The 27,188-nt window shown below is 39.4% G+C and overlaps 4 protein-coding genes and 2 long non-coding RNA genes across 6 annotated transcripts; 5 read left to right on the top strand and 1 right to left on the bottom strand.

Moving 5' to 3' along the window:
* The first annotated feature begins 2,688 nt into the window (after positions 1-2,688).
* LOC103516426 (5'-AMP-activated serine/threonine-protein kinase catalytic subunit alpha-like) lies at positions 2,689-3,929 on the top strand. The gene is made up of 2 exons (XM_026828826.1): positions 2,689-2,837; positions 2,937-3,929. Exon 2 carries the CDS (start codon positions 2,984-2,986, stop codon positions 3,902-3,904), a length of 921 nt encoding a protein of 306 aa, XP_026684627.1. The 5' UTR covers positions 2,689-2,837; positions 2,937-2,983; the 3' UTR covers positions 3,905-3,929.
* Positions 3,930-6,144: 2,215 nt separating this feature from the next.
* LOC103516427 lies at positions 6,145-16,779 on the bottom strand. Its single transcript, XM_026828829.1, has 9 exons — positions 16,762-16,779; positions 15,201-15,480; positions 9,348-9,482; positions 8,552-8,771; positions 8,210-8,224; positions 7,920-8,107; positions 7,404-7,678; positions 7,043-7,189; positions 6,145-6,649 (listed from the first exon to the last, which is right to left on the bottom strand). Exons 1-9 carry the CDS (start codon positions 16,777-16,779, stop codon positions 6,452-6,454), a joined length of 1,476 nt encoding a protein of 491 aa, XP_026684630.1. The 3' UTR covers positions 6,145-6,451.
* LOC113470413 lies at positions 13,036-20,851 on the top strand. The gene is made up of 3 exons (XM_026828827.1): positions 13,036-13,178; positions 19,608-20,161; positions 20,382-20,851. Exons 2-3 carry the CDS (start codon positions 19,615-19,617, stop codon positions 20,666-20,668), a joined length of 834 nt encoding a protein of 277 aa, XP_026684628.1. The 5' UTR covers positions 13,036-13,178; positions 19,608-19,614; the 3' UTR covers positions 20,669-20,851.
* On the top strand, positions 17,483-27,117 carry LOC103516421 (formylglycine-generating enzyme). Its single transcript, XM_026828828.1, has 5 exons — positions 17,483-17,657; positions 23,238-23,534; positions 24,474-24,653; positions 26,126-26,367; positions 26,823-27,117. The coding sequence occupies exons 1-5, from the start codon at positions 17,624-17,626 to the stop codon at positions 26,979-26,981; spliced, it is 912 nt and encodes a 303-aa protein (XP_026684629.1). The 5' UTR covers positions 17,483-17,623; the 3' UTR covers positions 26,982-27,117.
* Positions 21,583-22,153, top strand: LOC113470415. The gene is made up of 2 exons (XR_003393472.1): positions 21,583-21,697; positions 21,951-22,153. It is a non-coding gene; the product is annotated as an uncharacterized LOC113470415 (long non-coding RNA).
* Positions 22,281-22,768, top strand: LOC113470416. Its single transcript, XR_003393473.1, has 2 exons — positions 22,281-22,501; positions 22,722-22,768. It is a non-coding gene; the product is annotated as an uncharacterized LOC113470416 (long non-coding RNA).
* Positions 27,118-27,188: the final 71 nt, after the last annotated feature.

A 27,188-nucleotide genomic window follows, 5' to 3' on the forward strand; every position in this document is an offset into this window, starting at 1 on the left:
AAGATATCGTTGGGTGTGGTTGGATGCGGTAGGCTGAACCGTGGGGAGGGCCCACGATACGCAGAGAAGAAACGAGTGGTGGGAAGGCTGAGCGCGCGAGGGCGTGTTCGTCAAGGAGTTGGTGTGCCCATCTTCACAAGGAAAATGCCTCGCGGAGTTTCCATGAAATCTGCTTTACTCATTTAGCAAAACAATTTGCTGCGCCGTTATACCTACGGTATGCTTCCTGCTGGTGGTTTTACGCGCAGCAGGAGGAGTCACGATTCAAGAAGCTGGCAAATTTCCAGAATAATGTCCTGAGGATCGATCACAAAAGCTCGGCTCGCTGGTTTGTTCGCGCACAACCATAAGGGGAAAGTAGGTTCATAAAAGATTTAAAAGATTGCCGCCCTATCTGGATGGGAGTATTATCCTCAGCGGGGGCGCGAGCCATGGAGTTGTATTTAAAAGACAAGGTGCAATGCTAGGAGGACTTGCAAATGTGGGAATGGAAACTTTTTTTGCCAAGAGTTTTTGACTGTTGTGTGTTGTTGGTCTACCAGAGAATGTGACGCGATTAGGTGATTTGGGCAGAAAAAAAACTTATCGAAAAAAATGTACCCTTGCTTCGGTGTGTGAGATTGTAAGCTTGTTTCGATGGTGTTGCGTGAGCGCGCTTGCAGTTGGTGGTAGTTGGTATGGTTAATGATACTCGGGTTTACTATTTGGTTCCCTGAGAGGAATTTTCAGCACAGCGTTTATGTGTGTGTCTCGTTGTTTCATAATAGTCGTTTATAGCGCACACAATACAGACGTTCATAATAAGTGTAATTAAAATTGTAAGATAATTAGTTCTAGTATAATAGCTGATATAGTGAAAAATACACTCTAAAGATAGTTCATTAATTCATTCTCTCAATAGAGAGAAATAAGTTATACATTTCGACTATTCAAGCTCCATGTGTAGTGAATGGTCCTTTTTACATACTCCGTATATTTTATCTCTCCTTCTACGTGGAAATGTCGGGTGAATGTCGAGTGGAATTGTATACGTTTTTTATCTGTTCGTAGAGGTGTATCATTATCAAGACGTATTGCGTTAAGCCTAAATTGACTTCTCTAAAATAACTTTATGACATTACCTATCTCGAAATACGCGGGTGAAAATGCTGCCAAATTGAAATGAATACATAAACAAGAGTGGTAAATATGGAGGTATCGGCTTAGAGGATCTATTTTCTCGATTGAATGTTGTAGGTTTGGTTGTTTCTATATATCTACGTATATGAAAGTGTAGAAACTTTAAATTAAAATAAGATATCGGCCCTTTAGGTTGGCCGTTTGTCATTCTGCCCGGGCTATGTCGCGCCAGTAACTAGGCGCGAGACTATGGAAAGCTGTAAAGCGCGCTCGTTATTCTCTGTATTTTTTACTATTTCTTTCTTGCAGTGTGTAAGTTGGTAGCCACCGCCCCCCCCACACTGGACGTGGGAGATACATTGAGGTCAATGTTCCACTTCTTTCTTGAAAAAATCACAAAGAGATTCATTTTTTTATGAGCCACTAAAGCTACTCAACTCAATGATCTTATTTACTGGGCGTTCTTCTTACTACCTTTATGCTATTCTCCCTCCGTTTGTTTTGTGGATTTGAGGTGGAGAGATCGATAACTCTAGTTGATTAAAAGAGACAAGAAAAATGTGTTAGTCTTAAAATGTTTCAGTTCGCATTGTGATACTTGTGAGGTTCTCGTGATCAGGTTGTGAGGGTGAGGGGCTCTGAATTTTGTGATCAAGTATTGTGTGGGAGAGGATAAAAAAAAAAAAATCCCTTTACCATTTATTTTATTGAGTGTTGTGTTGTGTCCAATTACATTGAGCTTAGTCTATTGCTAGTCTTCTTTTGAATTTTAAACCGTGTGATGGCCATTTTTTATGTGTGTTTGTAAATAACCAGATTTTACTCTATTGTATGTTTTTTATATTTTGTATGTTGTCTTGATCGTGTATATTTTTGTCAAATAAAATTAAATTTAATAGTATGTATTTACATTGCAATGCCTTTCTTTTTTTCTTTTGAAAGCTGTCTTGTTTTTAAAGAGGAGAAACTATGCCATGTATTATCAACAAGGAAGAAGTATTTCCTCACAAATGACAGTAATAACATCAAAATAATAATAAAATAAAGAAGCATTACCAACTACCAGTTTACCATGATGAAAAAAATTGTTAACATGTTATCACGATTTATTTAATTGATAATATTAGGTTTGGAGGTACACTTAAAAATCTTAAAATACATACAAAAGGTGGTTCCTTAAAATGGTTAGATAAATAATATATCAAACACTGAACCATAGTGATTAATAATTTGAAAATGGATAAAAATCGTTAATCCTCACAGTCCATACGATCACTGTACTGTGATTTAGTATAGTACAAAAAATCATATTAATTTAAGACTCAAAACTGAATTGGTAATCCGAACAAAACGTTCAACTTAGCATTTTTCCTATTAAGGAAATTTGTCTAAAATACAGTCATCCTTACAATCAAATACAATAGATCGAAAAGATTGTGTTGTAATTTATAGTTAATAGATTAAATAGTTTTTTGACAGTTATTAATGGACCTGCCAGTTGAAAGCTCCCCTGTGTCAACAAATTTCCCTTTTATTCGTGAATCGTTACCAAGTAAGCATGTGAATAGTTAATAATGAGCTGAATGACTATACCACACCAAGCAGCTCGAATTATAACACAACTACTAGCTTAAGTCATTTGGATTCCAATACTAACAATGTGATAACATCAACAAACATTACCACAACCCTTGCAGCTAACAGCACCAACCATGAAAATATTCCTACAAATTTCTCTTTTATTCGTGAATCGTTACCAAGTAAGCATGTGAATAGTTAAACCCATGTGATTTTTCACGCCGAAACCAACCATGAAAATATTCCAACTACTAGTGCCAATGTATTTCCAGAAACGAGAGAACAAATGAACAACTCTGTTCAAACCAACCACCATAGAACTCTATTTAATAACAAAAATTCCATCAATCAAATAGACACCACCGACAAAAACATTACAAAAGTATTCAACAAGAAAGATTTGTTGAATATCAAAAGAAATAATTTCGACCTTAGCCCACAAGAGCATTCTAATGTAAAAAGATCAAACAGTTTAAATGTAAGAATCAATGACTTGGCTTCTGGTACAACTAGCATTCAGGTACTTGATGGTAACAATTCAACTAGGAAGAACCTCACCAAGTCTAATAGTTTTACAATTCGAAATAATATAAGTGAAGCAAGTTTATCTCAAGAGAGAACCACTTCGGAAAAGAAACAAAACTGTACACCTTGGAGCTTGGCATGTAAAGAAAACTATTCCAAGGATTTGAAAAATAACATCAACAGAAGACTAGAAACTATTGATGCGAATTCGGACGCTAGTCATTCAAATGATACTTTGGATGTTACTTCCAACCTCACTGGTGGAGACAACACTTCTGATGCAATACATAGAGATGCAATGGAACAATTCAGATTAGAAGAAGCATCTAATGATGGTATTGTCGTTCCGATTTATATAGAACGTGATGCTTTCACTCTTGGAACTCGAGAATATGACCTGCAAAATGACAATGCAGGACCATATAACGATCGAGTTTTGAATAATTCTGTAGAAAATGGTGAGAATCATAATCAAGCTGGGTTGAGCTGCAAGATAAAACCAGGCACTTCATTTCAAAGCAGTAGTAATTCGAATGGTGGTGGTGCTGCTGCTGGGCCAAGTGCTCAAATGATTCACAATAATATAGAACCCAGGTGTAAGAAGAACAAGAAGTGTAATGAAGAGAGAGAGCCGTTGAAACCAATTAAGTCGGAAAATAAGAACAAACCTTCAGAACAGTAATCTTGGTAGTTTAATTTAAGATAATTCCATTTTGTATGTTGTCTTGATCGTGTATATTTTTGTCAAATAAAATTAAATTTAATAGTATGTATTTACATTGCAATGCCTTTCTTTTTTTCTTTTGAAAGCTGTCTTGTTTTTAAAGAGGAGAAACTATGCCATGTATTATCAACAAGGAAGAAGTATTTCCTCACAAATGACAGTAATAACATCAAAATAATAATAAAATAAAGAAGCATTACCAACTACCAGTTTAACATGATGAAAAAATTTGTTAACATGTTATCACGATTTATTTAATTGATAATATTAGGTTTGGAGGTACACTTAAAAATCTTAAAATACATACAAAAGGTGGTATAAAGAAGCATTACCAACTACCAGTTTACCATGATGAAAAAAATTGTTAACATGTTATCACGATTTATTTAATTGATAATATTAGGTTTGGAGGTACACTTAAAAATCTTAAAATACATACAAAAGGTGGTTCCTTAAAATGGTTAGATAAATAATATATCAAACACTGAACCATAGTGATTAATAATTTGAAAATGGATAAAAATCGTTAATCCTCACAGTCCATACGATCACTGTACTGTGATTTAGTATAGTACAAAAAATCATATTAATTTAAGACTCAAAACTGAATTGGTAATCCGAACAAAACGTTCAACTTAGCATTTTTCCTATTAAGGAAATTTGTCTAAAATACAGTCATCCTTGAATTAAATTGGTTTTCCACTGAAAAAATGTGTCAACGTAGTGATTTGAAGGCTCAGTCATTTACTTAGTCTTGATCATACAGGTGTGGTACTACTTGCAATGAACCGTGTGCTGTAGAATGATTCCTGACTGCAATCCACCATGGTTCGATACAGCTTGTTCTCACTTTTTGGCCGGAGAAAAAATCTGGTGATCAAAGTGATCATAGTTCTTCTGATTTTCCTATATTTGTTGCTCTCTTTTAAGAAGTTCGAAATAAATTCTTTTAAGTTTGACATAAGCCACATTGACACTCTCCAAAAGCCCTTCTCTGGACATCGTGCAGTCAATGAGTTTAATATCAGAAACACAAGATTACCCAAAACATTACCTCCTAATCTTGATTTGAAACAAGAAATTGAGATTATCTTATCAAAAAGTGATAGTAAGTCTACCTATGTTATTTAAACTGAACAGAATTTCTTCAAATATAGAAATGTTACTAGGAATAAGGACTTACAGATATGGCATAAGTGGAGCTTGAAGTAGGGCTAATTTTCAAAACCTCCAAACTAGAACAAATGTAGAAATGTTACTAGGAATAAGGACTTACAGATATGGCATAAGTGGAGCTCGAAGTAGGGCTAATTTTCAAAACCTCCAAACTAGAACGAAGGAAGACAGGATAGGAGAAAGCCAGCCGTTCCGAGAACGAACATTATCCCATCAGGATAAAATCGGCCCCGGGCGGGAATCGAACCCGCGGCCTAGCGCTTACAAGGCAGACGCGCTACCAACCAAGCTAACTAGCCTAACCAGCCTAAATACGTAATTTTTAACCTATCAAATATTCGAGACCTTGTTTAGACTCGTGGAGTAAAGGGACTTTTCAGTCCTATTCGGTCAGGATACTATTCTATTCTAGTTAAAGTTAGTTTGGAGAATAGCGTGCCTGCCTGCCAGCCTAGTTAGCTTAGTTGGTAGTGCGTCTGCCTTGTAAGCGCGGGCTTGCGGGCTCATTCCTGCCCGGGGCGGACTTTATCTTGAAAATTTAATATTTTAACTTGATAAAAATTTTCACGTAGCGTAGATACCTATCAAAGAAAGAAATAATGTTTTAATGAAATAAATAAATAAGGATTCTTTCTGTTAACGTCTGTCTGGCTTTCTCTTATCTTTCAACTAGGATTGAATCCTATTGTTTCGGGTCCTGGAATACTGAGGGCATTCAACCTTGTGAGGACAATTGAGTAGATTCTTTGAATGAGTAGCAACAGCGACCAGAGGCAGCATTATCAGAGCAAAAAGAAAAATTTACCTGTGATGCCCACAAAATTCTGAAGAGGCTGCCAGCGGCGAAACAAATAATTATTTATTTACTACCTAAGAATATTTTTATCGAAATAGTTTAGCTACCTAAATCATTCCAAAATTTTAATGACAAAATTCTGACATTTTTCTTCTTTTTTATATAAGTGTAATAGGTAATTTATTTTCTCTAAAGGAAACAATTAAGCCAATGGCGGGCAGTCTACCCGGCTGTGTAAAATGGAGACTGCTGGTTCGACTCTTCCTTAGAAAATAAAAAAAGTAATATTTTTCTTTATAAAAATGTCGACAAAAGCCATTATGTTTTCATTTTTATCAACTCTTCTTTACCAAGTTCACCCAGCCTGAGTGGGGCCCGGAAAAGCCAGCAGCACGCGATTACCCAAATGGCCACCCATCCGTGTACCAACCACTTTATCCCAAACAGATAAGTTCGTTCTCGGAACGCCTGGCTTTCTCCTACCCTGTCCTCCTTTTCGATTTCGCGACGAAAAGTGCAGTGTGAGACCAGCCTCACAGATCCATATCAGGAACCTGGTAGTTGAAGGGTCTAGTAAAGAGCTCCAATGAATCATTAGCAGGAGGTGTAGCATTGGGATGATGTGTAGAGTACTGACAGCAGTAGGTGTGATGATGGGGGAATGGGAAGAGGGAGGTGCTCCCATGCTTGTCCGTAGTTAAATAGCGGTGCACCTTCCAAATGTTCATCACCTGGAGAAAAAGAGAACATTGAATGATATTTCTATACATAATTTTAAGGAGCACCGTAGCGCCCCGCCAAATCTAAAGCCGTAAATGCAGTGAAGCAGAAGTGATCGCTAGGTCATGGGTTCGATTCCCGCTTGGAGTGAATTTTATCCCAAGCAAATAAGGTTCGTTCTCGAACCGTCTGACGTTCTCCTATCCTGCCCTCTCTTCGATTTCGAGATCATAAGACCTCCGTTTTTACAATGCCCCCTATCAAACTTCTTCAGAAAAGAAACTTTCGTTTATACTTTATACCATGTTGTCAACGATTCTTTTGACCTGCACAGGCGTAGAAACTTGTGAAAACCGTAACGTAGATGGCCGGCCTTATATAAGAACAGCCTCGCTGACACATACCTCCTCTGACTTCAACGAATGAATATACTGCACGAAATTGTCATAGAGTATATCTCCCCCGGCCTCTTCTGAATCTTCATACTCCTTGGATGTCAAATAGTTGGCCACAGGTCGATTGTTGAAACAAAATGATAATAGAAAGTAAAACTAGTCTGAAGAACAAAGGTGGAAGTGCCAGCCTAGTTAGCTTGGAGGGTAGCTCGTCTGCCTCGCCTTGTAAGCGCTAGGTCGCGGGTTCGATTCCCAACCGGGGCGGATTTTATCCGGAACGGATAAGGCTGGTTCTCGGAATGGCTGGTTTTCGAAATTGTTCGCACTCATTTTGTGGCCCCGGGGGTTAGAGTCTCAGCGCTTACCTTACTAAACTATTGGCGGAGTTGTATGTGACATTAAGCAGGTCCGTGTGAACTCTGCCTAAGCGATCCCTAAACTGCTCCAGATCCTCAGTAGAATTGAACATCAGGGGTCCGTAAACTGGGGACCAGTGGGGCTTGGGAATAAACTCGGCCTCGTTATGAGTGGGGACGGGAGGGAAGCGGGTTCTACTATGGACACGAGGGGAGAGGGTACCATTGTGGACGGAGTGACAACAGGGTCCCTGATGTGCGGACGGGGACCCCTCAGAAATTTCCAAACCTGCAAGAGAAGAGAATGGAGAAGGTAAAAAAAAAATCACCTTTCTTGTTTTTTTTTTTTTTTTTTTTTTTTTTTTTAAGCCTTATTTATAGTGGCAGGGTTCTCCTGAAGGAGCTCTTCCATTCAACCACTAGTGTTTGTGTGTTGGATTGTGTATGTATATATGTGTGTGTGACTGCTTCTAGATCTCATAACTTTTTGCTAAATTTTAGCGATTCGCTCGGGAAGTGGTGCAATCAACGTACTATTGCCGGCACCGCTGGTCGACAGTCTTCACTGGATCTCAAAATTCTTACCAGGTCTGGATCCGACAGATTAGTTTTTGTCAGATTGATTTTGCCCGCCACGTATTGGGGAAAGTATTTCCCCTCCTCGTAGATTTCCATGATGGATCCATTGTGTAGCAAAACGTCCACATCTAGGGGTCTCCTCATAGCTATGTGCATTTATATGTCATAGCTACTCATTTTCCTCACGAGTCTGAGTGGGCCCCGCAACAGCCAGTCACGGAATCAATCATTTGCATGATACCTCATAGTAGGTAGTCTGGAAGAAATACCAAGGAAGTCGGGGAACTGTTCCATGAATTATTATTTTAATTTCTAGTGGATATGTGATTTTAATGTAACAATTCTGTTTGAGTAGTATGCTGTGTCATCTGGCAACCCAAACTTTGGGCAGCTTTAAATTATTATTTGTTGTTTCTCGCACTCAGAAAATCAGCCTCAAAGCCTAGAATCTAATGAGACAATTTCCTTACCGCGAACTTACTCACCTTAATAAAAGAGACAATACCTACATCACTGCTACCTATAGACTAATATTGTTGGAATCAAGCTTGAAGCCGAAGCGCCAAGTAATATAGTTACTTACCTTGCTACGATACTTCGTTTCTGTTTGATGATGGCCCGCTTCTCCGTAATGTTGAGTATAGAATCATGTGCCTGATGTAAATAGAAGGCACCCGTGGCTTGTCTTGCATCAGTTGACAAGAAGTCTACACCGTAACGGGTGAAGTTGATGAAAGCTCCGTTGGGGGAGAGTCGGTACAGATATTCATCCTGGTTGTACTTGTAGGGAATGGAAAAGTTGTCTGAGAACAAAATCGTTAAGACATCAAGCGTTGGAATCAGGCAGGCAGCTTCAAGCATTGGAATTCGCCAGCCTAGCTAGCTTGGTTGGTAGCGCGTCTACCTTGTAAGCGCTAGGCCGCGGGTTCGATTCCCGCCCGGGGCGGATTTTATCCTGGCGGGACAATGTTCGTTCTCGGAACGGCTGGCTTTTTCCTATCCTGTGTCTTCCTTCTCTCTTCGATTTCGAGACAGTAAGACCTTAGCAATTACAGTTCCCTCTGAAAAACCTGTTCAAAAAAATCAGGAAGGCAGCTTCAAGCACTGGAATTCTGTCTTCCACCTGTCTTCGAAAGGTCGAGTGGATTGTGTATTGGAGTACACATCACACATATTATGATTTAGATTTACCTGTCTTCAGGCACACTCCATTTACAGATTTACATAATATTTGACCTATATTCTATCCTTAATTTCTTCAAGAGGCTGAGTAGACCCAGAGTGGCTCATTTAAGTAACGGCTCATTTACGGATTACAAATTTGTCAATACCGCCGGGAATCGAGCCCGGATCTCCCGCGACTACTCGTGTTCCATTACCTTTTTGTGGATACTCTCCGTCTTTCATCAAAGTGACCACTGGAACACTAAAGGATTGATCCAGAAAGAAATAGCCCGGTCTATCCTTGATGGAGAAGTGTAGAGCTAGTGCCACGTGCTTCCACTTTTCGTCACCTGTAGAGAAAATAGTATACACATTACACACAGACACACTGATATACGGAAGGATAAAGCTAAAACTGTGTCCTGTCCACTTATAGTCGACGCCATCGATCGTCTATATTCACTCTATCGATGGTCGATCGACGGGGTGAATCTATGTTGTCGAGGCAGTGAAAGTTTCAGTCTACATAGATCGAGTCGATCGACGGTCTCGACTATAATGTGTGGACACGGCTGGATAAGGCTGGATAAGGGTTCACCACCACTGTATAACTTCTAAGGTTTTTAGGAGCAGGGATAAATTACCCTTCATTCGGCGACATTCTTCCATCCTCCTCATATTAACCTTGCTGAAAGTAGACCTTGCGGAAAGGCAAGCTGAAAGTAGGTCGTCCCACCTCCATAAAATACCTATAGTTAGGTACCTATAATATATGACTTGACTTGGACTCCACCAATCTCCAGATGCGAAGTTCACCGCGCTAATCACATTAACTGAAACTGTGGCCTGGGAAATGACCCCTTAGTTAACAGTTTCATATTGGGCTGTAAATTGTAAATATTTTTTTTATAATTTCCATTTATAACCTACAAGTAGGTAACTAGGTATTGTATGTTACGGGATTAGTGCGACCTCTGACTGAGCTCCATGTTTTTGATGCTATTGGTGATTGACTGTGTTGTGTATTGATGGTACTGAAATTTTCTTTTTCCGTTCGGTGAGCTATAATTCTCCGAATGACTGTTTATCTAGGTAGGTACATATCTCTGATATTATGTTTTAAAAGATCTAAAGAAAACATGTTGTTCAACACTTCCATATCACCCTGACATTTACATGTTATTATACCCTACGAAACCAACACCTAATAACTCTAATAAGTAATAACGATGATTTAATGAACCAATAACCAATATAATGATTTAAAGAACCATTTAATGATTGAACGAGTGTTTTCTTCTCTGATATGTACCTATGCTGAGGACTTGAGGTCACGCCAGGTTATTAAAGTAAATGAGCTTTTTCCAAGAATACATACGAGGTACCCTACTCACCTATTGGTACAATTGATTTGATCTCATTTTAAATGAGATTAGTGCTACTTTTTGTTATTCATTCGTTTAAACTACATTCGACCGGAGATTGAACTCGATTTTTGACGATTGTCGACTGGAACCCTTGTTAACTTGTAATGTAATCTAGGCTTCTAGGCACACTGCACATAGGTAAAAGGGTTTGATAGAGGGAGCCCTAATAAATAACAACGGCAATCTTATCGTCCCGAAATCGAAGCGAGAAGGAAGACAGGATAGGAGAAAGCCAACCGTTCCAAGAACGAACCTTATCTGTTTAGGATAAAGTTCGCCTCGGGCGTGAATCCGCGACCTAGCGCTTACAAGTTTCCTACGTTCCAAGCTGGTTAACTTTACTAGGCTGATCTCTTTATGTGATGCTGTAAGCGCCCTTGAGTGTGACTGTGATGTAATGTTTGGGCCTGTGAGTGTGACTGTGGTGTGATGCTTGTGCCCATGAGTGTGCCTGATGTGTTGATTGCGTCTGTATGTCTGTGTGTATGTAAAGTGATGGGTATGAGATCACCTATATCTCTACCATGTGCTAAGTTAAAAAAAAAGTTTGGACTCTAACTAACGCGTAGTAAAATGCATGTAATGTCTCTTGTCTCCTAACTCGCTATTTCAAAACACGATATTTGCCCAAATTTCAAGTCCAAACGAGTGAAATTTGCACTAATATCGCGTACACAAGTGAAAGACCAGGTTGGAAAATTCACATTGGGAGACTTGTCAATACTGTCGATGATGTAGTTTGTGTACCGGGGATAATTTTACCCTGATTTTAACTTTGGTGATCTGTTATGAAAGTTCATCTTGCCGTATATCTGTGCTACTGTGCTGCTCCCATGTCTGATATGCCTACTCATACCCAGCTCTTACTACTCAATTTTTTTTTTTTGGTTAGACTGCGGGGGAAAAGGGACTTTTCAGTCCTATCCCAGCAGGATAAACAAGGTATATTCTCTTCTATTCTAATATCGCGTACACAAGTGAAAGACCAGGTTGGAAAATTCACATTGGGAAACTTGTCGATACTGTCGATGATGTAGTTTTAATGAATTTATTTAATTTTGACATCCTTTGTAAATACTATTTTACTTCGGTTATTTATGAGTAGTATCCATTTTCATAAATAACCTAAGTAAAATAGAATATACAGGGTGTCGAGGCCGAACGACTATAAGGGTTAATCCAGCATGGGTTAACCCGACACGCTCGAAACTTGTAAAATCTAACCATATTTTCTTATCGCTTGAGCCCGGTAAAACGTCACTGGGCGCCACAGCTTCAGCGCTTCGTTCGGGAAGTGGTGCAATCAACGTACTATTGCCGGCACCGCTGGTCGACAGTCTCCACTGGATCTCAAAATTCTTACCAGGTCTGGATCCGACAGATTAGTTTTTGTCAGATTGATTTTGCCCGCCACATATTGGGGAAAGTATTTCCCCTCCTCGTAGATTTCCATGATGGATCCATTGTGTAGCAAAACGTCCACATCTAGGGGTCTCCTCATAGGATTTTGACATCCCATCTTTTGTAAATACTATTTTACTTCGGTTATTTATGAGTAGTATCCATTTTCATAAATAACCTAAGTAAAATAGAATATACAGGGTGTCGAGGCCGAACGACTATAAGGGTTAATCCAGCATGGGTTAACCCGACACGCTCGAAACTTGTAAAATCCAACCATATTTTCTTATCGCTTGAGCCCGGTAAAACGTCACTGGGCGCCACAGCTTCACTTCTCTTGTGATTACCAACGAGTTAACAGTGCTCTTGTGTCCTTGATTTTGTTACTATTAAGTATTATGATGTGTTTAAAATACCTATGCAGCTATTGTCTTAGGTTGTTCTGATTGTTTAAAACAATGTTTTGGTTTATCATCCAAAAGGTACTTCCACACAGCTTCACTTCTCTTGTGATTACCAACGAGTTAACAGCGCTCTTGTGTCCTTGATTTTTGTGAATTTTACCTATACGTCTAGTATAGTGTCAATTTTTACTTTCTATTACCCTTATTTTGGTGAAGTTCGTCTAGAACTTATTATAAGCTTTCTACCTTTGAGAAGCCTTTTGGTAAACATTTAACCGTCAAAAGTCGTGCGGGATCGAGGTAAAATCACGAGTAGGTAGGTAATATGTCGTTCTTAGGGTTATTTTCTGCGGCTAATCAGCTAATCTTGACAAACCCAAAACCCCTTTCCCTCAAATTGATAACACAGGACGGAATCAGATGATCACACATCCAGTTAAGTGCCACGCTTAAATCTTCCTAACTTTAGTACCTAATCTAAAATTTCTTCTGATTTCCAAACCCGAAACGGCTAGCATGGATCAAAGGAGTGCCTGAAATATGAGTTGATTATGCAATGTGCCACAAACAAATGAAATACATCAGTTTCAATAATCACCGCTAGGGAGCGCAGCGTTTTGTTGATTTTGGAAATTTCCAGTGGCGCGAAAATTCAAAAAAATAAAAAGAAATTTTGGTGTTTTTGGGTCCTGGTCCTGTGGTTCTACTCCTAGATTTTCACAGCTTCTGTAAGTTAAAAAGTTTGCCTCCTTCTTTATCCTGTAGGTAATTTTGCAATCAAGTGTTCATCTATTCTTTTTTTTGTGCCTAACAGGTGAGTCCTTAGAAAATTAAAGATAGGCTGTGTTTTACTGTGCAGGAACAAAGTCTGTTCAATCCCTGATTCTACCAGCTACCAGCTGGTATATTCTCCTGAACCATATCTGTGTAAATAGAAAGCACCCGTGGCTTGTCTTGCATCAGTTGACAAGAAGTCTACACTGTAACGGGTGAAGTTTATGAAAGCTCCGTTGGGGGAGAGACGGTACAGATACTCGTCCTGATTGTATTTGTAGGGAATGGAAAAGTTGTCTGGGAACAAAATCGTTAAGACATCAAGCGTTGGAATCAGGCAGGTAGCTTCAAGCATTGGAATTCGCCAGCTTGGTTGGTAGCGCGTCTGCCTTGTAAGCGCTAGGCCGCGGGTTCAATTCCCGCCCGGGGCGGATTTCATCCTGGCGGGACCATGTTCGTTCACGGAACGGCTGGCTTTTTCCTATCCTGTGTCTTCCTTATCTCTTCGATTTCGAGACAATAAGACCTTAGCAGTTACAGCTCCCTCTGAAAAACCTGTTCAAAAAATCAGGAAGGCAGCTTCAAGCACTGGAATTCTGTCTTCCACCTGTCTTCGAAAGGTCGAGTGGATTGTGTATTGGAGTACACATCACACATAAATATTATGATTTAGATTTACCTGCCTTCAGGTCCATTATTTACAGATTTACATAATATTTGACCTATCCATCCTTAATTTCTTCAAGAGGCTGAGTAGACCCAGAGTGGCTCATTTACGTAACGGCTCATTTACGGATTACAACTTTGTCAATACCGCCGGGAATCGAGCCCGGGTCTCCCGCGGACAAGACGACTACTCCTGTTCCATTACCTTTTTGTGGATACTCTCCGTCCTTCATCAAAGTGACCACTGGAACACTAAAGGATTGATCCAGAAAGAAATAGCCCGGTCTATCCTTGATGGAGAAGTGTAGAGCTAGGGCCACGTGTTTCCACTTTTCGTCACCTGTAGGAGAAAATAGTATACACATTACACACAGACACACTGATAAAGGGGACCTATTTCTAATTTCCTAAAGCTGTGTCCACATATTGTCGACGCCATTGATCGACTCTTTTCACTCTATCGATGGTCGATCGACGGGGTGAATCTATGTTGTCGAGACAGTGTACGGTTTCAGTCGACATCAATCGACGGCGTCGACTATGTGTGGACACAGCTGGATAAGGGTTTCACCATCTGAACACAGTCTGAAGAGCCCTCCATCGAGGAGCTCCCCAGTGCAGGCAAAATAGTTGATCGGACTACCCCCACTTCGTGGATGCTACCTCAGATCTTAGCTCACTGTATAGATAGATATAAATAATTGTGTCGTCGAAAGCACCAGGTCAAGGAGGGTAGGTATACCCTGACAACTGACAACTGTACAACTCCTCATATTGACCTTGCTGAAAGTAGACCTTGCGGAAAGGCAACCTGAAAGTAGGTCGTCCCACCTCGATAAAATACCTATAGTTAGGTACCTATAATGTTAACTGAAACTGTGGCCTGGGAAATGACCCCTTAGTTAACAGTTTCATATTGGGCTGTAAATTGTAAATATTTTTTATAATTTCCATTTATAACCTACAAGTAGGTAACTAGGTATTGTATGTTACGGGATTAGTGCGACCTCTGACTGAGCTTTAATGACCTCTTGTCGGATCATTTTTGAGTTTTCTGAACATATTATGGAGTTTGTTTTCGTTATTCCTCCTCCCTCACTCTAAAAAGACTTGATTTTTCAAAGATTTTTTTTTTTTTAATCCTCTCACGAAAAAACTGTAGGTACCTATTTTGGTGCTTAGTCCTAGATTAGAGTTGAGATCTCCCTTGTGATTGTGTGTTCTTCTTGTGATTACCTCGTTGTTTTGATTTTCTTTTTTATATTTATGAAATACCTAAATTTTTTTGATAATATATGACTTGACTTGGACTCCACCAATCTCCAGATGCGAAGTTCACCGCGCTAACCACTACACCACTGAGGTGAGGTTATCCACTTTAGAATCTATTTCTTACCTCTCAGAGACGGATGCTGCCTCGTCAGCAAGTCATTCCTGGAGGCTAACCTCATTTCTCCGCCAGTGTAGAACAGGTAGCGGTCAATATCGGGGAAATCTTTGTGCAGTTCCGCCACCAGTTGCTTCCTCAGACGAATAGTAAGACCAACACAGTTCATATGATCGTCGTGAACCAGAGGTGTATAGTCCATGTAGAACTTGGCCAAATCACCCCCGTACTTGGACTCGCTTGCTTTGAAGTCATTGTATAGTCTGAAGAACAGTGCAATAGTCCTAAACTAAAATGGACGCGATCAAGCGTTGGAATCAGGCAGGCAGCTTCAAGCATTGGAATTCGCCAGCCTAGCTAGCTTGGTTGGTAGCGCGTCTACCTTGTAAGCGCTAGGCCGCGGGTTCGATTCCCGCCCGGGGCGGATTTTATCCTGGCGGGACAATGTTTGTTCTCGGAACGGCTGGCTTTTTCCTATCCTGTGTCTTCCTTCTCTCTTCGATTTCGGGACGGTAAGACCTTAGCAGTTACAGCTCCCTCTGAAAAACCTGTTCAAAAAATCAGGAAGGCAGCTTCAAGCACTGGAATTCTGTCTTCCACCTGTCTTCGAAAGGTCGAGTGGATTGTGTATTGGAGTGCACATCACACATATTATGATTTAGATTTACCTGTCTTCAGGCACACTCCATTCACAGATTTACATAATATTTGACCTATCCATCCTTAATTTCTTCAGGAGGCTGAGTAGACCCAGAGTGGCTCATTTACGTAACGGCTCATTTACGGATTACAAATTTGTCAATACCGCCGGGAATCGAGCCCGGTATATCTTTTAGAAATAGAGTAGTACAACTCTTATCTAACTCATTAAACTACAGAATGTACTTAAATACCTAGTTGTTATGATTTACAGTCTCAATTTGCAATAGATAAGGAAAAATTACAATTTCATTCGATAGTACTTACTTGGTGTTTAGTTACTGTAGTTGTACAGTTCTGCTGTACTTGTCTATGGAATCCAGTTATTAGGTAAGTAGGGTTTTATTCCATCTTATTGTTAGTAGGTACTTAAGTATGTGCTTTCTTACTTAACTAGTATCCATACTTGACCTTTCTTGACCCCGCCGGGAATCAAACCTGGGTTTCCCGCGTGCAAGGCGAGCGCAGTGACCACTACGCCATGGGAGCTGACCTTATATCTTTTAGAAATAGAGTAGTAAAACTCTTATCTAATTCATTAAACTACAAAATGTACTTAAAAACCTAGTTGTTATGATTTACAGTCTCAATTTGCAATAGATAAGGAAAAATTACAATTTCATTCGATAGTACTTACTTGGTGTTTAGTTACTGTAGTTGTACAGTTCTGCTGTACCTGTCTATGGAATCCAGTTATTAGGTAAGTAGGGTTTTATTCCATCTTATTGTTAGTAGGTACTTAAGTATGTGCTTTCTTACTTAACTAGTATCCATACTGATTCTTTGTTTGGAAACAATGTTTTGTGTTAAAAAGGAAAGAAAAGTTTACTAAATAAAGTAATAATTATAATTAATTTCTTCCAATTTCTACCTTCTCTAATTTGAACATTTTTAATACAATCGAATGCTTTTTTCTTTCAGTTTTAACACTTCCAACCTATTTGTACTTATCAATATTCTTGGCATCATGTTGATCTCATCTACTGTACTTATTGTCAGTGTACTACTTGACTTAACGCAAGCTGACTGTGGCTGCAATAAACTTAAACGTGTTGAACGATACGAAAAATACTATGAAAGCTCAGAACAAACAGGGGATATTGAATCTAAAGACGTGATTGAGGAAGAAAAGGCAGAAGGAATTGGAAATCTCGAAGATATCGGCAAGCTGACTGTGGCTGCAATAAACTTAAACGTGTTGAACGATACGAAAAATACTATGAAAGCTCGGAACAAACAGGGGATATTGAATCTAAAGACGTGATTGAGGAAGAAAAGGCAGAAGGAATTGGAAATCTCGAAGATATCGTATCTAGCCACAAGCTGACTGTGGCTGCAATAAACTTAAACGTGCTGAACGATACGAAAGCTCAGAACAAACAGGGGATATTGAATCTAAAGACGTGATTGAGGAAGAAAAGGCAGAAGGAATTGGAAATCTCGAAGATATCGTATCTAGCCAAACAAATGAAGTGAAAGAATCTCTAGACGGCAGGCAAACACTAGACACCGAGACCAGAGAAGTAAATGAAGCAGGGTCTACCGAAGAAGAATTTTGCTATGCTGACACCTGTGGCAAATCAGGAGATGAAAATGCTAGAGAAGACGGCATTGGAAGTGCAGATGAAATTGCAAGCGTAAAAGACAGTGGTGGTCAGTCGAAAAATGGACAAAATATCGAGAAGGAGGATAATGGCGATGAAGATGTAAAAGTTGAAGAAGAAATTGATGAAATGGATGTCATAAATGATGTAAGCAGTAAAAATGGTAAGTATTCCCAATGAGAGTTTTGATAGAGGGAACTGTAACTACTGAGGTGACTAGACGCTGAGACCAGAGAAGTAAATGAAGCAGGGTCTACTGAAGAAGAATTTTGCTATGCTGACACCTGTGGCAAATCAGGAGATGACAATGCTAGAGAAGGCGGCATTCGAAATACAGATGAAATTGCAAGCGTAAAGGATAGTGATGGTCAGTCGAAAAATGGACAAAATATCGAGAAGGAGGATAATGGCGATGAAGATGTAAAAGTTGAAGAAGAAATTGATGAAATGGATCACACAAAATCATTAAATTTGAAAACTTACCATTACATCTGACAATCAGAATGAAGAATAAACCACAAAGAACTCCAATGCCCCATGATTTACGGCTGTTCATTTCTGTTAAATTTTAACAGACCTTTTTGCACAAACCATTTTTTACTTTCCTTATTTTCTCTCTTTTAAAACTTCATTCACCTACTTGTTTATTTTTTCCGGCATTGGACATTGAAAGACACGTTAGACAGGCTCCATTGATTATAAGGACTGACCATATCAGCTGTCTTCATCGTGTCTTCTCAGACCACGAACCACAGTATTAACTAATACCTACTTATTATGATGTGTTTAAAATACCTATGCAGCTATTGCCTTAGGTTGTTCTGATTGTTTAAAACAATGTTTTGGTTTATCATCCAAAAGGTACTTCCATGTTACTGGACTAAATTTAGATCGAGGTAAAATCACGAGTAGGTAGTATGTCGTTCTTAGGGTTATTTTCTGCGGCTAATCAGCTAATCTTGACAAACCCAAAACCCCTTTCCCTCAAATTGACAACACAGGACGGAATCATTTAGATCGAGGTAAAATCACGAGTAGGTAGTATGTTGTTCTTAAGGGTTATTTTCTGCGGCTAATCAGCTAATCTTGACAAACCCAAAACCCCTTTCCCTCAAATTGATAACACAGGACGGAATCAGATGGTCACTCATCCAGTTAAGTGCCACGCTTAAATCTTCCTAACTTTAGTGATCTAAAATTTCTTCTGATTTCCAAACCCGAAACGACTAGCATGGATCAAAGGAGTGCCTGAAATATGAGTTGATTATGCAATGTGCCACAAACAAATGAAATACATCAGTTTTCAATGGTCACCGCTAGGGAGCGCAGCGTTTTGTTGATTTTGGAAATTTCCAGTGGCGCGAAAATTCAAAAAAATAAAAAGAAATTTTGGTGTTTCCTGATTTCCAAACCCGAAACGGCTAGCATGGATCAAAGGAGTGCCTGAAATATGAGTTGATTATGCAATGTGCCACAGACAAATGAAACACATCAGTTTCAATGGTCACCGCTAGGGAGCGCAGCGTTTTGTTGATTTTGGAAATTTGCAGTGGCGCGAAAATTCAAAAAATAAAAATAAATTTGGGTGTTTTTGGGTCCTGTGGTTCTACCCCTAGATCCTAGATCTAAATGTATCTCTATAAAATGTTACATTTCATGAATAAAAGTGAAATTTCAAATACAGTTTCGAGAGTTGAAACAAATACCAGACAGGCTGGTGGTTGTGGTAATGTGGTTGTGGTTCTACCCCTAGATTTTCACAGCTTCTGTAAGTTAATAAGTTTGCCTCCTTCAGTCCTTCTTTATCCTGTAGGTAATTTTGCAATCAAGTGTTCATCTAGTCTTTTTTTTTGTGCCTAACAGGTGAGTCCTTAGAAAATTAAAGATGGGTTGTGTTTTACAGTGCAGGAACAAAGTCTGTTCAATCCCTGATTCTACCAGCTGGTACCTATATTCTCCTGAACCATATCTGAAAATAGTACACTCATCGCATTGTATAGAATACAAGAAAAGTGCAAGTTTGAGGGTACAAGGAATCAAACCTAGTTAAACTTCTTTGTGTAGTGAAAGTAAATGGTCCTTATTACTAATTATTATATTCTTCATTTTTCAGAAGCTCAATGATGACATCTAGTGATGATCAAGAATTGATCCTTGGGCCTCTGCCAGAACCCAACATCATTGTCCCCGGTCACATAAACAAACACCTCAAACCCTGTCAACAAAGTGTACTCAGATTTCTGTACTTGCATTACTCCCGTAAAGAAGGAGCTGTGTTGAGTGATAAGAATGAGATGCATGATATTCTACCCCTAGCAGTTTTGATTTCAACTTTTGCAAAGTCAAATAACACACATAGGTTCCTAATTATTATTAATGAAGAGAGTAAAACTCGCTGCAAGTTGTGGCTGGATTATTTGACTCATGTACATATTGTTCAGGATCAAATTAGATATTGTGGTAAAAATGAATCCATCAACTGTACAGAAGACAGTTCACAACCTTGCATCTATGTTATGAACACAAAAAGAATAGAGGCACATTCTGCGTTCCTCAAGAAAACCAAATGGACCGTGTTCATTTATGATAACTTTGCCAAAAAGTCTAGCTTAACAAGCATACTGAATTATTCCAAAGATTGGACAAGTGATTGTCAATTCATCATATCTCAGGAAACTATTTTCCACTCTAAAAAATGACTGTACAGAAGACAGTTCACAACCTTGCATCTATGTTATGAACACAAAAAGAATAGAGGCACATTCTGCATTCCTCAAGAAAACCAAATGGACCATGTTCATTTATGATAACTTTGCCAAAAAGTCCAGTTTAACAAGCATACTGAATTATTCCAAAGATTGGACAAGTGATTGTCAATTCATCATATCTCAGGAAACTATTTTCCACTCTAAAAAATATTTCTGGTCACTTTTCAAATTCATTGGAAAAGCTTCAGTCCTAGGAAAAACTTGGCAAGAATTTGAACAAAGTGGTTATAAATATTATTTCAATAAGGCTGACCGTACAAGTGAGGGTAAAATGGCAAAGGTTGACATCTACAGATCTCTAGAAGCAACAAGAGTCAGATTTCAATATGTGTCAAGGAGTGTACCTTGCTTGGGTGAACAAATACATGCTACAGAGCCATGGAATGTTAGTGCAGCTGCAAAATAGACAGTTAAATTAAACCTAAATAAACCAAAAAGTTTTATTTTATTATTATTTTGTTATTTAGAATGTATCTAATGTACAGGTCTATAAAATTTCCTCTCCTTGTCCATTTTATACTTCCTCCATCCCTTTTTGAAGCTCTTCCCCTTATATCTTTTGTAAATATGTAAAAAATGTAAATGCAGTTTCTTTGTGTTATTATGTCACAACTTCGGTGCTCACTGCAGCATTGTAGGATTTTCCCAATATTGCCCCGTCCTATAATCCGGTGAGTCTACCCTAATTTCTACTTTCCTTTCCCTGTAGGAAAGTAATCTGAGCGCACGGCAGTGCGCCAGGCCAAGGTTTAGTAAGCATATAATCCTTTCTTTCTCGTGTTGACCCAGCACCTAAATGGGAAGTATTGTGTCTCTTCTCGCCCATCTGATGAGAGGCATACAGGCATACTACGGGATGGGCATGCTACGACACAGACCACATGCGTTTAACGTAACAATCAGTTGTTTCATTGCTACGAAATAAAATCGGCGGTAGAACACTCATCTTTTTTTTTATTATTATTTTAAGCTAAAAGCCAGCCTAGTTAGCTTGGAGGGTAGCGCGTCTGCCTTGTAAGCGCTAGATCGCGGGCTCGATTCCCGCTCGGGGCAGATTTTATCTTGAACCGATAAGGTTCTTTCTCGGAATGGTTGGTTTTCTCCTATCCTGCCAGTAGAACACTCATCATAATAAAAAAAAGCTAAAAGTCAGCCTAGTTAGCTTGGAGGGTAGCGCGTCTGTCTTGTAAGCGCTAGGTCGCGGGTTCGATTCCCGCTCGGGGCGGATTTTATCTTGAACAGATAAGGTTCTTTCTCGGAATGGTTGGTTTTCTCCTATCCTGTCTTTCTTCACTTTCAGGACGATGCATTTCTTGTTCAATCTTGACGAGATTTTCACAGCTTCTGTAAGTTACTTTAAGTTTGCCTCCTTCTTTATCCTGTAGGTAATTTTGCAATCAAGTGTTCATCTATTCTTTTTTTTTGTGCCTAACAGGTGAGTCCTTAGAAAATTAAAGCTAGGCTGTGTTTTACTGTGCAGGAACAAAGTCTGTTCAATCCCTGATTCTACCAGCTACCAGCTGGTATATTCTCCTGAACCATATCTGAAAATAGTACACTCATCACATTGTATAGAATACAAGAAAAGTGCGAGTTTGAGGGTACAAGGAATCAAACCTAGTTAAACTTCTTTGTGTAGTGAAAGTAAATGGACCTTATTACTAATTATTATATTCTTCATTTTTCAGAAGCTCAATGATGACATCTAGTGATGATCAAGAATTGATCCTTGGGCCTCTGCCAGAACCCAACATCATTGTCCCCGGTCACATTAACAAACACCTCAAACCCTGTCAACAAAGTGTACTCCGATTTCTGTACTTGCATTACTCCCGTAAAGAAGGAGCTGTGTTGAGTGATAAGAACGAGACGCATGATATTCTACCCCTAGCAGTTTTGATTTCAACTTTTGCAAAGTCAAACGACACACATAGGTTCCTAATTATTATTAATGAAGAGAGTAAAACTCGCTGCAAGATGTGGCTGGATTATTTGACTCATGTAGACATTATTGCCATGGGAGCTGACCTTATATCTTTTAGAAATAGAGTAATAAAACTCTTATCTAATTCATTAAACTACAGAATGTACTTAAATACCTAGTTGTTATGATTTACAGTCTCAATTTGCAAAGATAAGGAAAAATTACAATTTTATTTCATTCGATAGTACTTACTTGGTGTTTAGTTACTGTAGTTGTACAGTTCTGCTGTACCTGTCTATGGAATCCAGTTATTAGGTAAGTAGGGTTTTATTCCATCTTATTGTTAGTAGGTACTTAAAAGTATGTGCTTTCTTACTTAACTAGTATCCATACTGATTATTTGTTTGGAAACAATGTTTTGTGTTAAAAAGAAAAAAGTTTACCAAATAAAGTAATAATCATAATTAATTTCTTCCAATTTCTACCTTCTCTAATTTGAACATTTTACATACAATCGAATACTTTTTTCTTTCAGTTTTAACACTTCCAACCTATTTGTACTTATCAATATTCTTGGCATCATGTTGATCTCATCTACTGTACTTATTGTTACTGAGGTCTTATCGCCCCATAATCGAAGAGAAAATGAAAACAGATTAGAAGAAAGCCAGGCGTTCCGAGAACAAACCTCTATGTTTAGGATAAACTCCGGGAATCGGATAAAGACCGGAATCGAACCCGGGATCTAGCGCTTACTTGGCGCGCTACCCTCCAAGCCTAGGCTGGCAATATGAATCTGTAAACCTAGACCTAAACTGATGCTGTCCTTCATTTTCCAGCACCGCCCTCGGAGCGTTACAAAGACATGGTACTCCTACCAGGTGACACTTTCCGTATGGGCACCAATAAACCCATCCTAATCAAAGATGGTGAATTCTGCGGGATGAAGGCGGGAATCGAACCCACGATTTAGCGCTTACATGGTAGGCGCGTTACCCTCCAAGCTAACTAGACTAGCAATATGAATCTGTAAACCTGGACCTAATTTCAGCACCGCCCGTGGAGCGTTACAAAGACATGGTACTCCTACCAGGTGACACTTTCCGTATGGGCACCAACAAACCCATCCTAATCAAAGATGGTGAATTCCCATCTCGTAATGTCACTCTAGACGCGTTCTATCTGGATCAGCATGAAGTTAGCAACACTCAGTTCCAAGAGTTTGTGTCTGCCACTGGGTATGTGACGGAGGCGGAGAAGTTTGGGGACACGTTCGTGTTTGAACCGCTGCTGAGTGAAGAGGAGAGGGCGAAAATATCGCAGGTACGCCACGATATGAAGCGTTTCGGTAATTCGACCCAAGTAAAAAAAAAGTTTGGACTCTAACTAACGCGTAGTAAAATGCATGTAATGTCTCTTGTCTCCTAACTCGCTATTTCAAAACACGATATTTGCCTGTGGTGTGGTGTGATGCTTGTGCCCGTGAGTGTGCCTGATGTGTTGATTGCGTCTGTATGTCTGTGTGTATGTAAAGTGATGGGTATGAGATCAAGTTAAAAAAAAAAGTTTGGACTCTAACTAACGCGTAGTAAAATGCATGTAACGTCTCTTGTCCCCTAACTCGTAAACTCGCTATTTCAAAACACGATATTTGCCCAAATTTCAAGTCCAAACGAGTGAAATTTGCACTTTTTTTTTTAAGAGGTTTGACAGAGGGAACTGTAACTGCTATGGTCTCATCGTCCCGAAATCGAAGAGAGAAGGAAGACAGGATAGGAGAAAGTTCCGAAATAATTCATCTCTTTCGAAAAGATTACGACGATTTATGTCAGGAATTCTCTCATGAATCAATGTTCTGTCTCTACCTCTCTTTCTTTCTCTTCTTCAGAATCACTATCTTCCTCTCAATTTGCACTAATATCGCGTACACAAGTGAAAGACCAGGTTGGAAAACTCACACTGGGAGACTTGTCGATGATGTAGTTTGTGTACCGGGGATAATTTTACCCTGATTTTAACTTTGGTGATCTGTTATGAAAGTTCATCTTGCCGTATATTAGCTAGACCCAGTTCACCTTTTATAATATACAGGGTTAATGAATTTATTTGATTTTGACACATCACTATCTCTATCTCTTTCATCCTTTTTCTCATCTTCCTCTTCTCTATCTCTCTCTTTATCTCTTTCCTCTTCCTCGTTTTCTTTATTCGCTCCCTCCTCTCCTATTTTGTTGCCAATTTTGACATCCTTTGTAAATACTATTTTACTTCGGTTATTTATGAGTAGTATCCATTTTCATAAATAACCTGGGATCCTGGCTACATCCAGAAGGGTTAGACTCAACTATCGAACATCGTATGCACCACCCAGTAGTACACATATCATGGAACGATGCTGTAGCGTATTGTACTTGGCGAGGTGCAAGACTACCCACTGAGGCAGAGTGGGAGTATGGCTGTCGAGGAGGTAGGAGGAAATTTAGCTTTTTATCCGCTTTTATTCAACTTGAGATCCACTTTGTATGGGTCGATTCTTTAACTAACTTATTTGCCATTTTTACTGAACCGGTTGGCTTGAAACTTGATTGCCCTTTACGTATTTTGGATGACCATAAGATCAATTTTTACGTATAGCACGTATTTTTCATTTATCTAGGGCTTCACCAACATCAGTGGTACAGTGGTTAGCCTGTTGGACTTTGGATCTGGAGGTTGATGGTTCAAGTCCAAGTGAAGTCATAAAATTTATCTAGCTGTAATAACTTGGGAATGATATTTGTGACAAGCATTAAAGTACGTATGCTTACCACAATTAAAAAATCTTTATTTTCACTTTTCTATTCTCCCCAGGGCTGGAAAACCGTCTATTCCCGTGGGGTAACAATTTGACTATTTTATTTTGTTATTTAGAATGTATCTAATGTACAGGTCTATAAAATTTCCTCTCCTTGTCCATTTTATACTTCCTCCATCCCTTTTTGAAGGATCCTGGCTACATCCAGAAGGGATAGACTCAACTATCGAACATCGTATGAATCACCCAGTAGTACACGTATCATGGAACGATGCTGTAGCGTATTGTACTTGGCGAGGTGCAAGACTACCCACTGAGGCAGAGTGGGAGTATGGCTGTCGAGGAGGTAGGAGGAAATTAAGCTTTTTATCCGCTTTTATTCAACTTGAGATCCACTTTGTATGGGTCGATTCTTTAACTAACTTATGTGCCACTTTTACTGAACCGGTTGGCTTGAAACTTGATTGCCCTTTACATATTTTGGATGACCATAAGATCAATTTTTACGTATAGCACATATTTTTCATTTATATACGGCTTCACCAACATCAGTGGTTCAGTGGTTAGCACGTTGGACTTTGGATCTGGAGGTTGATGGTTCAAGTCCAAGTGAAGTCATAAAATTTATCTAGCTGTAATAATTTGGGAATGATATTTGTGACAAGCATTAAAGTACGTACGCTTACCACAATTAAAAAATCTTTATTTTCACTTTTCTATTCTCCCCAGGGCTGGAAAACCGTCTATTCCCGTGGGGTAACAATTAGGTGGAAATTAAGCTTTTTATCCGCTTTTATTCAACTTGAGATCCACTTTGTATGGGTCGATTCTTTAACTAACTTGTGTGCCACTTTTACTGAACCGGTTGGCTTGAAACTTGATTGCCCTTTACGTATTTGGATGACCATAAGATCAATTTTTACGTATAGCACGTATTTTTCATTTATCTAGGGCTTCACCAACATCAGTGGTGCAGTGGTTAGCACGTTGGACTTTGGATCTGGAGGTTGATGGTTCAAGTCCAAGTGAAGTCATAAAATTTATCTAGGTGTAATAACTTGGGAATGATATTTGTGACAAGCATTAAAGTACGTACGCTTACCACAATTAAAAAATCTTTATTTTCACTTTTCTATACTCCCCAGGGCTGGAAAACCGTCTATTCCCGTGGGGTAACAATCTGACCCCCAGGGGCGAACACAGGGCTAACGTCTGGCAAGGCGAGTTCCCCACAAACAACACAGCGGCAGATGGCTACCTGAGTACCGCCCCTGTTATGTCCTATAAGGAGAACAAGTTTGGTCTATACAACATGGTGGGGAATGTGTGGGAGTGGACAGCTGACTGGTGGAATGTTCATCATCATCCTGCCCCATCCTATAATCCGGTGAGTCTACCCTAATTTCTACTTTCCTTATCCTGTAGGAAAGTAATCTGAGCGCACGGCAGTGCGCCAGGCCAAGTTCCAGTAAGCATATAATCTACTTTTCTTTCTCGTGTTGACCCAACACCTAAATGGGAAGTATTGTGTCTCTTCTCGCCCATCTGATGAGAGGCATACAGGCATACTACGACACAGACCACATGCGTTTAACGTAACAATCTTGCGACAGAACACCTTTTTTTTTTAAGCTAAAAGCCAGCCTAGCTAGCTTGGAGGGTAGCGCGTCTGCCTTGTAAGCACTAGATCGCGGGTTCGATTCCCGCTCGGGGCTGATTTTATCTTGAACCGATAAGGTTCTTTCTCGGAATGGTTGGTTTTCTCCTATCCTGTCTTTCTTCACTTTCAGGACGATGCATTTCTTGTTCAATCTTGACGCTATATGTTCTTATGATTTTCAGAAAGGTCCAACCACTGGTACGGATAAAGTAAAGAAAGGCGGGTCTTATCTATGCAACGAACAATATTGCTATCGGCATAGATGTGCCGCTAGGAGTCAAAACACACCTGATAGCTCAGCAGGCAACCTGGGATTCCGATGTGCTGCTGATGTTTCGTGATTAACAAGAAACGCGTGATAGTTCCTAAATATGAATAATGAAGAAGTGTGATATTCTGTAGATGACCAACAAAGAAATGTGATATTCTGTAGATGAACCACGAAGAAGTGTGATATTCTGTAGATGACCAACGAAGAAGTGTGATATTCTGTAGATGAACCACGAAGAAGTGTGATATTCTGTAGATGACCAACGAAGAAGTGTGAT

This window comes from Diaphorina citri, unplaced genomic scaffold (genome assembly GCF_000475195.1).
Source record: "Diaphorina citri unplaced genomic scaffold, Diaci psyllid genome assembly version 1.1 scaffold1566, whole genome shotgun sequence".
Classification (NCBI taxonomy): Eukaryota; Metazoa; Arthropoda; class Insecta; order Hemiptera; family Psyllidae; genus Diaphorina; species Diaphorina citri.

Bases quoted from the DNA above. Each gene is read 5' to 3' on its own strand.
- LOC103516426 (XM_026828826.1), top strand. From the start codon at position 2,984: ATGAACAACTCTGTTCAAACCAACCACCATAGAACTCTATTTAATAAC.
- LOC103516427 (XM_026828829.1), bottom strand. The intron at 9,483-15,200 runs GTAAGAAATAGA...TTTTCTCTACAG, and splicing joins GCAGCATCCGTCTCTGAGAG to GTGACGAAAAGTGGAAGCAC. The intron at 7,190-7,403 runs GTAAGGTAAGCG...TCTTCAGACTAG, and splicing joins ACAACTCCGCCAATAGTTTA to TTTTACTTTCTATTATCATT.
- LOC103516421 (XM_026828828.1), top strand. From the start codon at position 17,624: ATGGATGTCATAAATGATGTAAGCAGTAAAAATG. The intron at 17,658-23,237 runs GTAAGTATTCCC...ACCTAATTTCAG, and splicing joins TGATGTAAGCAGTAAAAATG to CACCGCCCGTGGAGCGTTAC. The intron at 24,654-26,125 runs GTAGGAGGAAAT...TATACTCCCCAG, and splicing joins GGAGTATGGCTGTCGAGGAG to GGCTGGAAAACCGTCTATTC.
- LOC113470413 (XM_026828827.1), top strand. From the start codon at position 19,615: ATGATGACATCTAGTGATGATCAAGAATTGATCCTTGGGCCTCTGCCA. The intron at 20,162-20,381 runs CTCAGGAAACTA...AATTCATCATAT, and splicing joins TGATTGTCAATTCATCATAT to CTCAGGAAACTATTTTCCAC.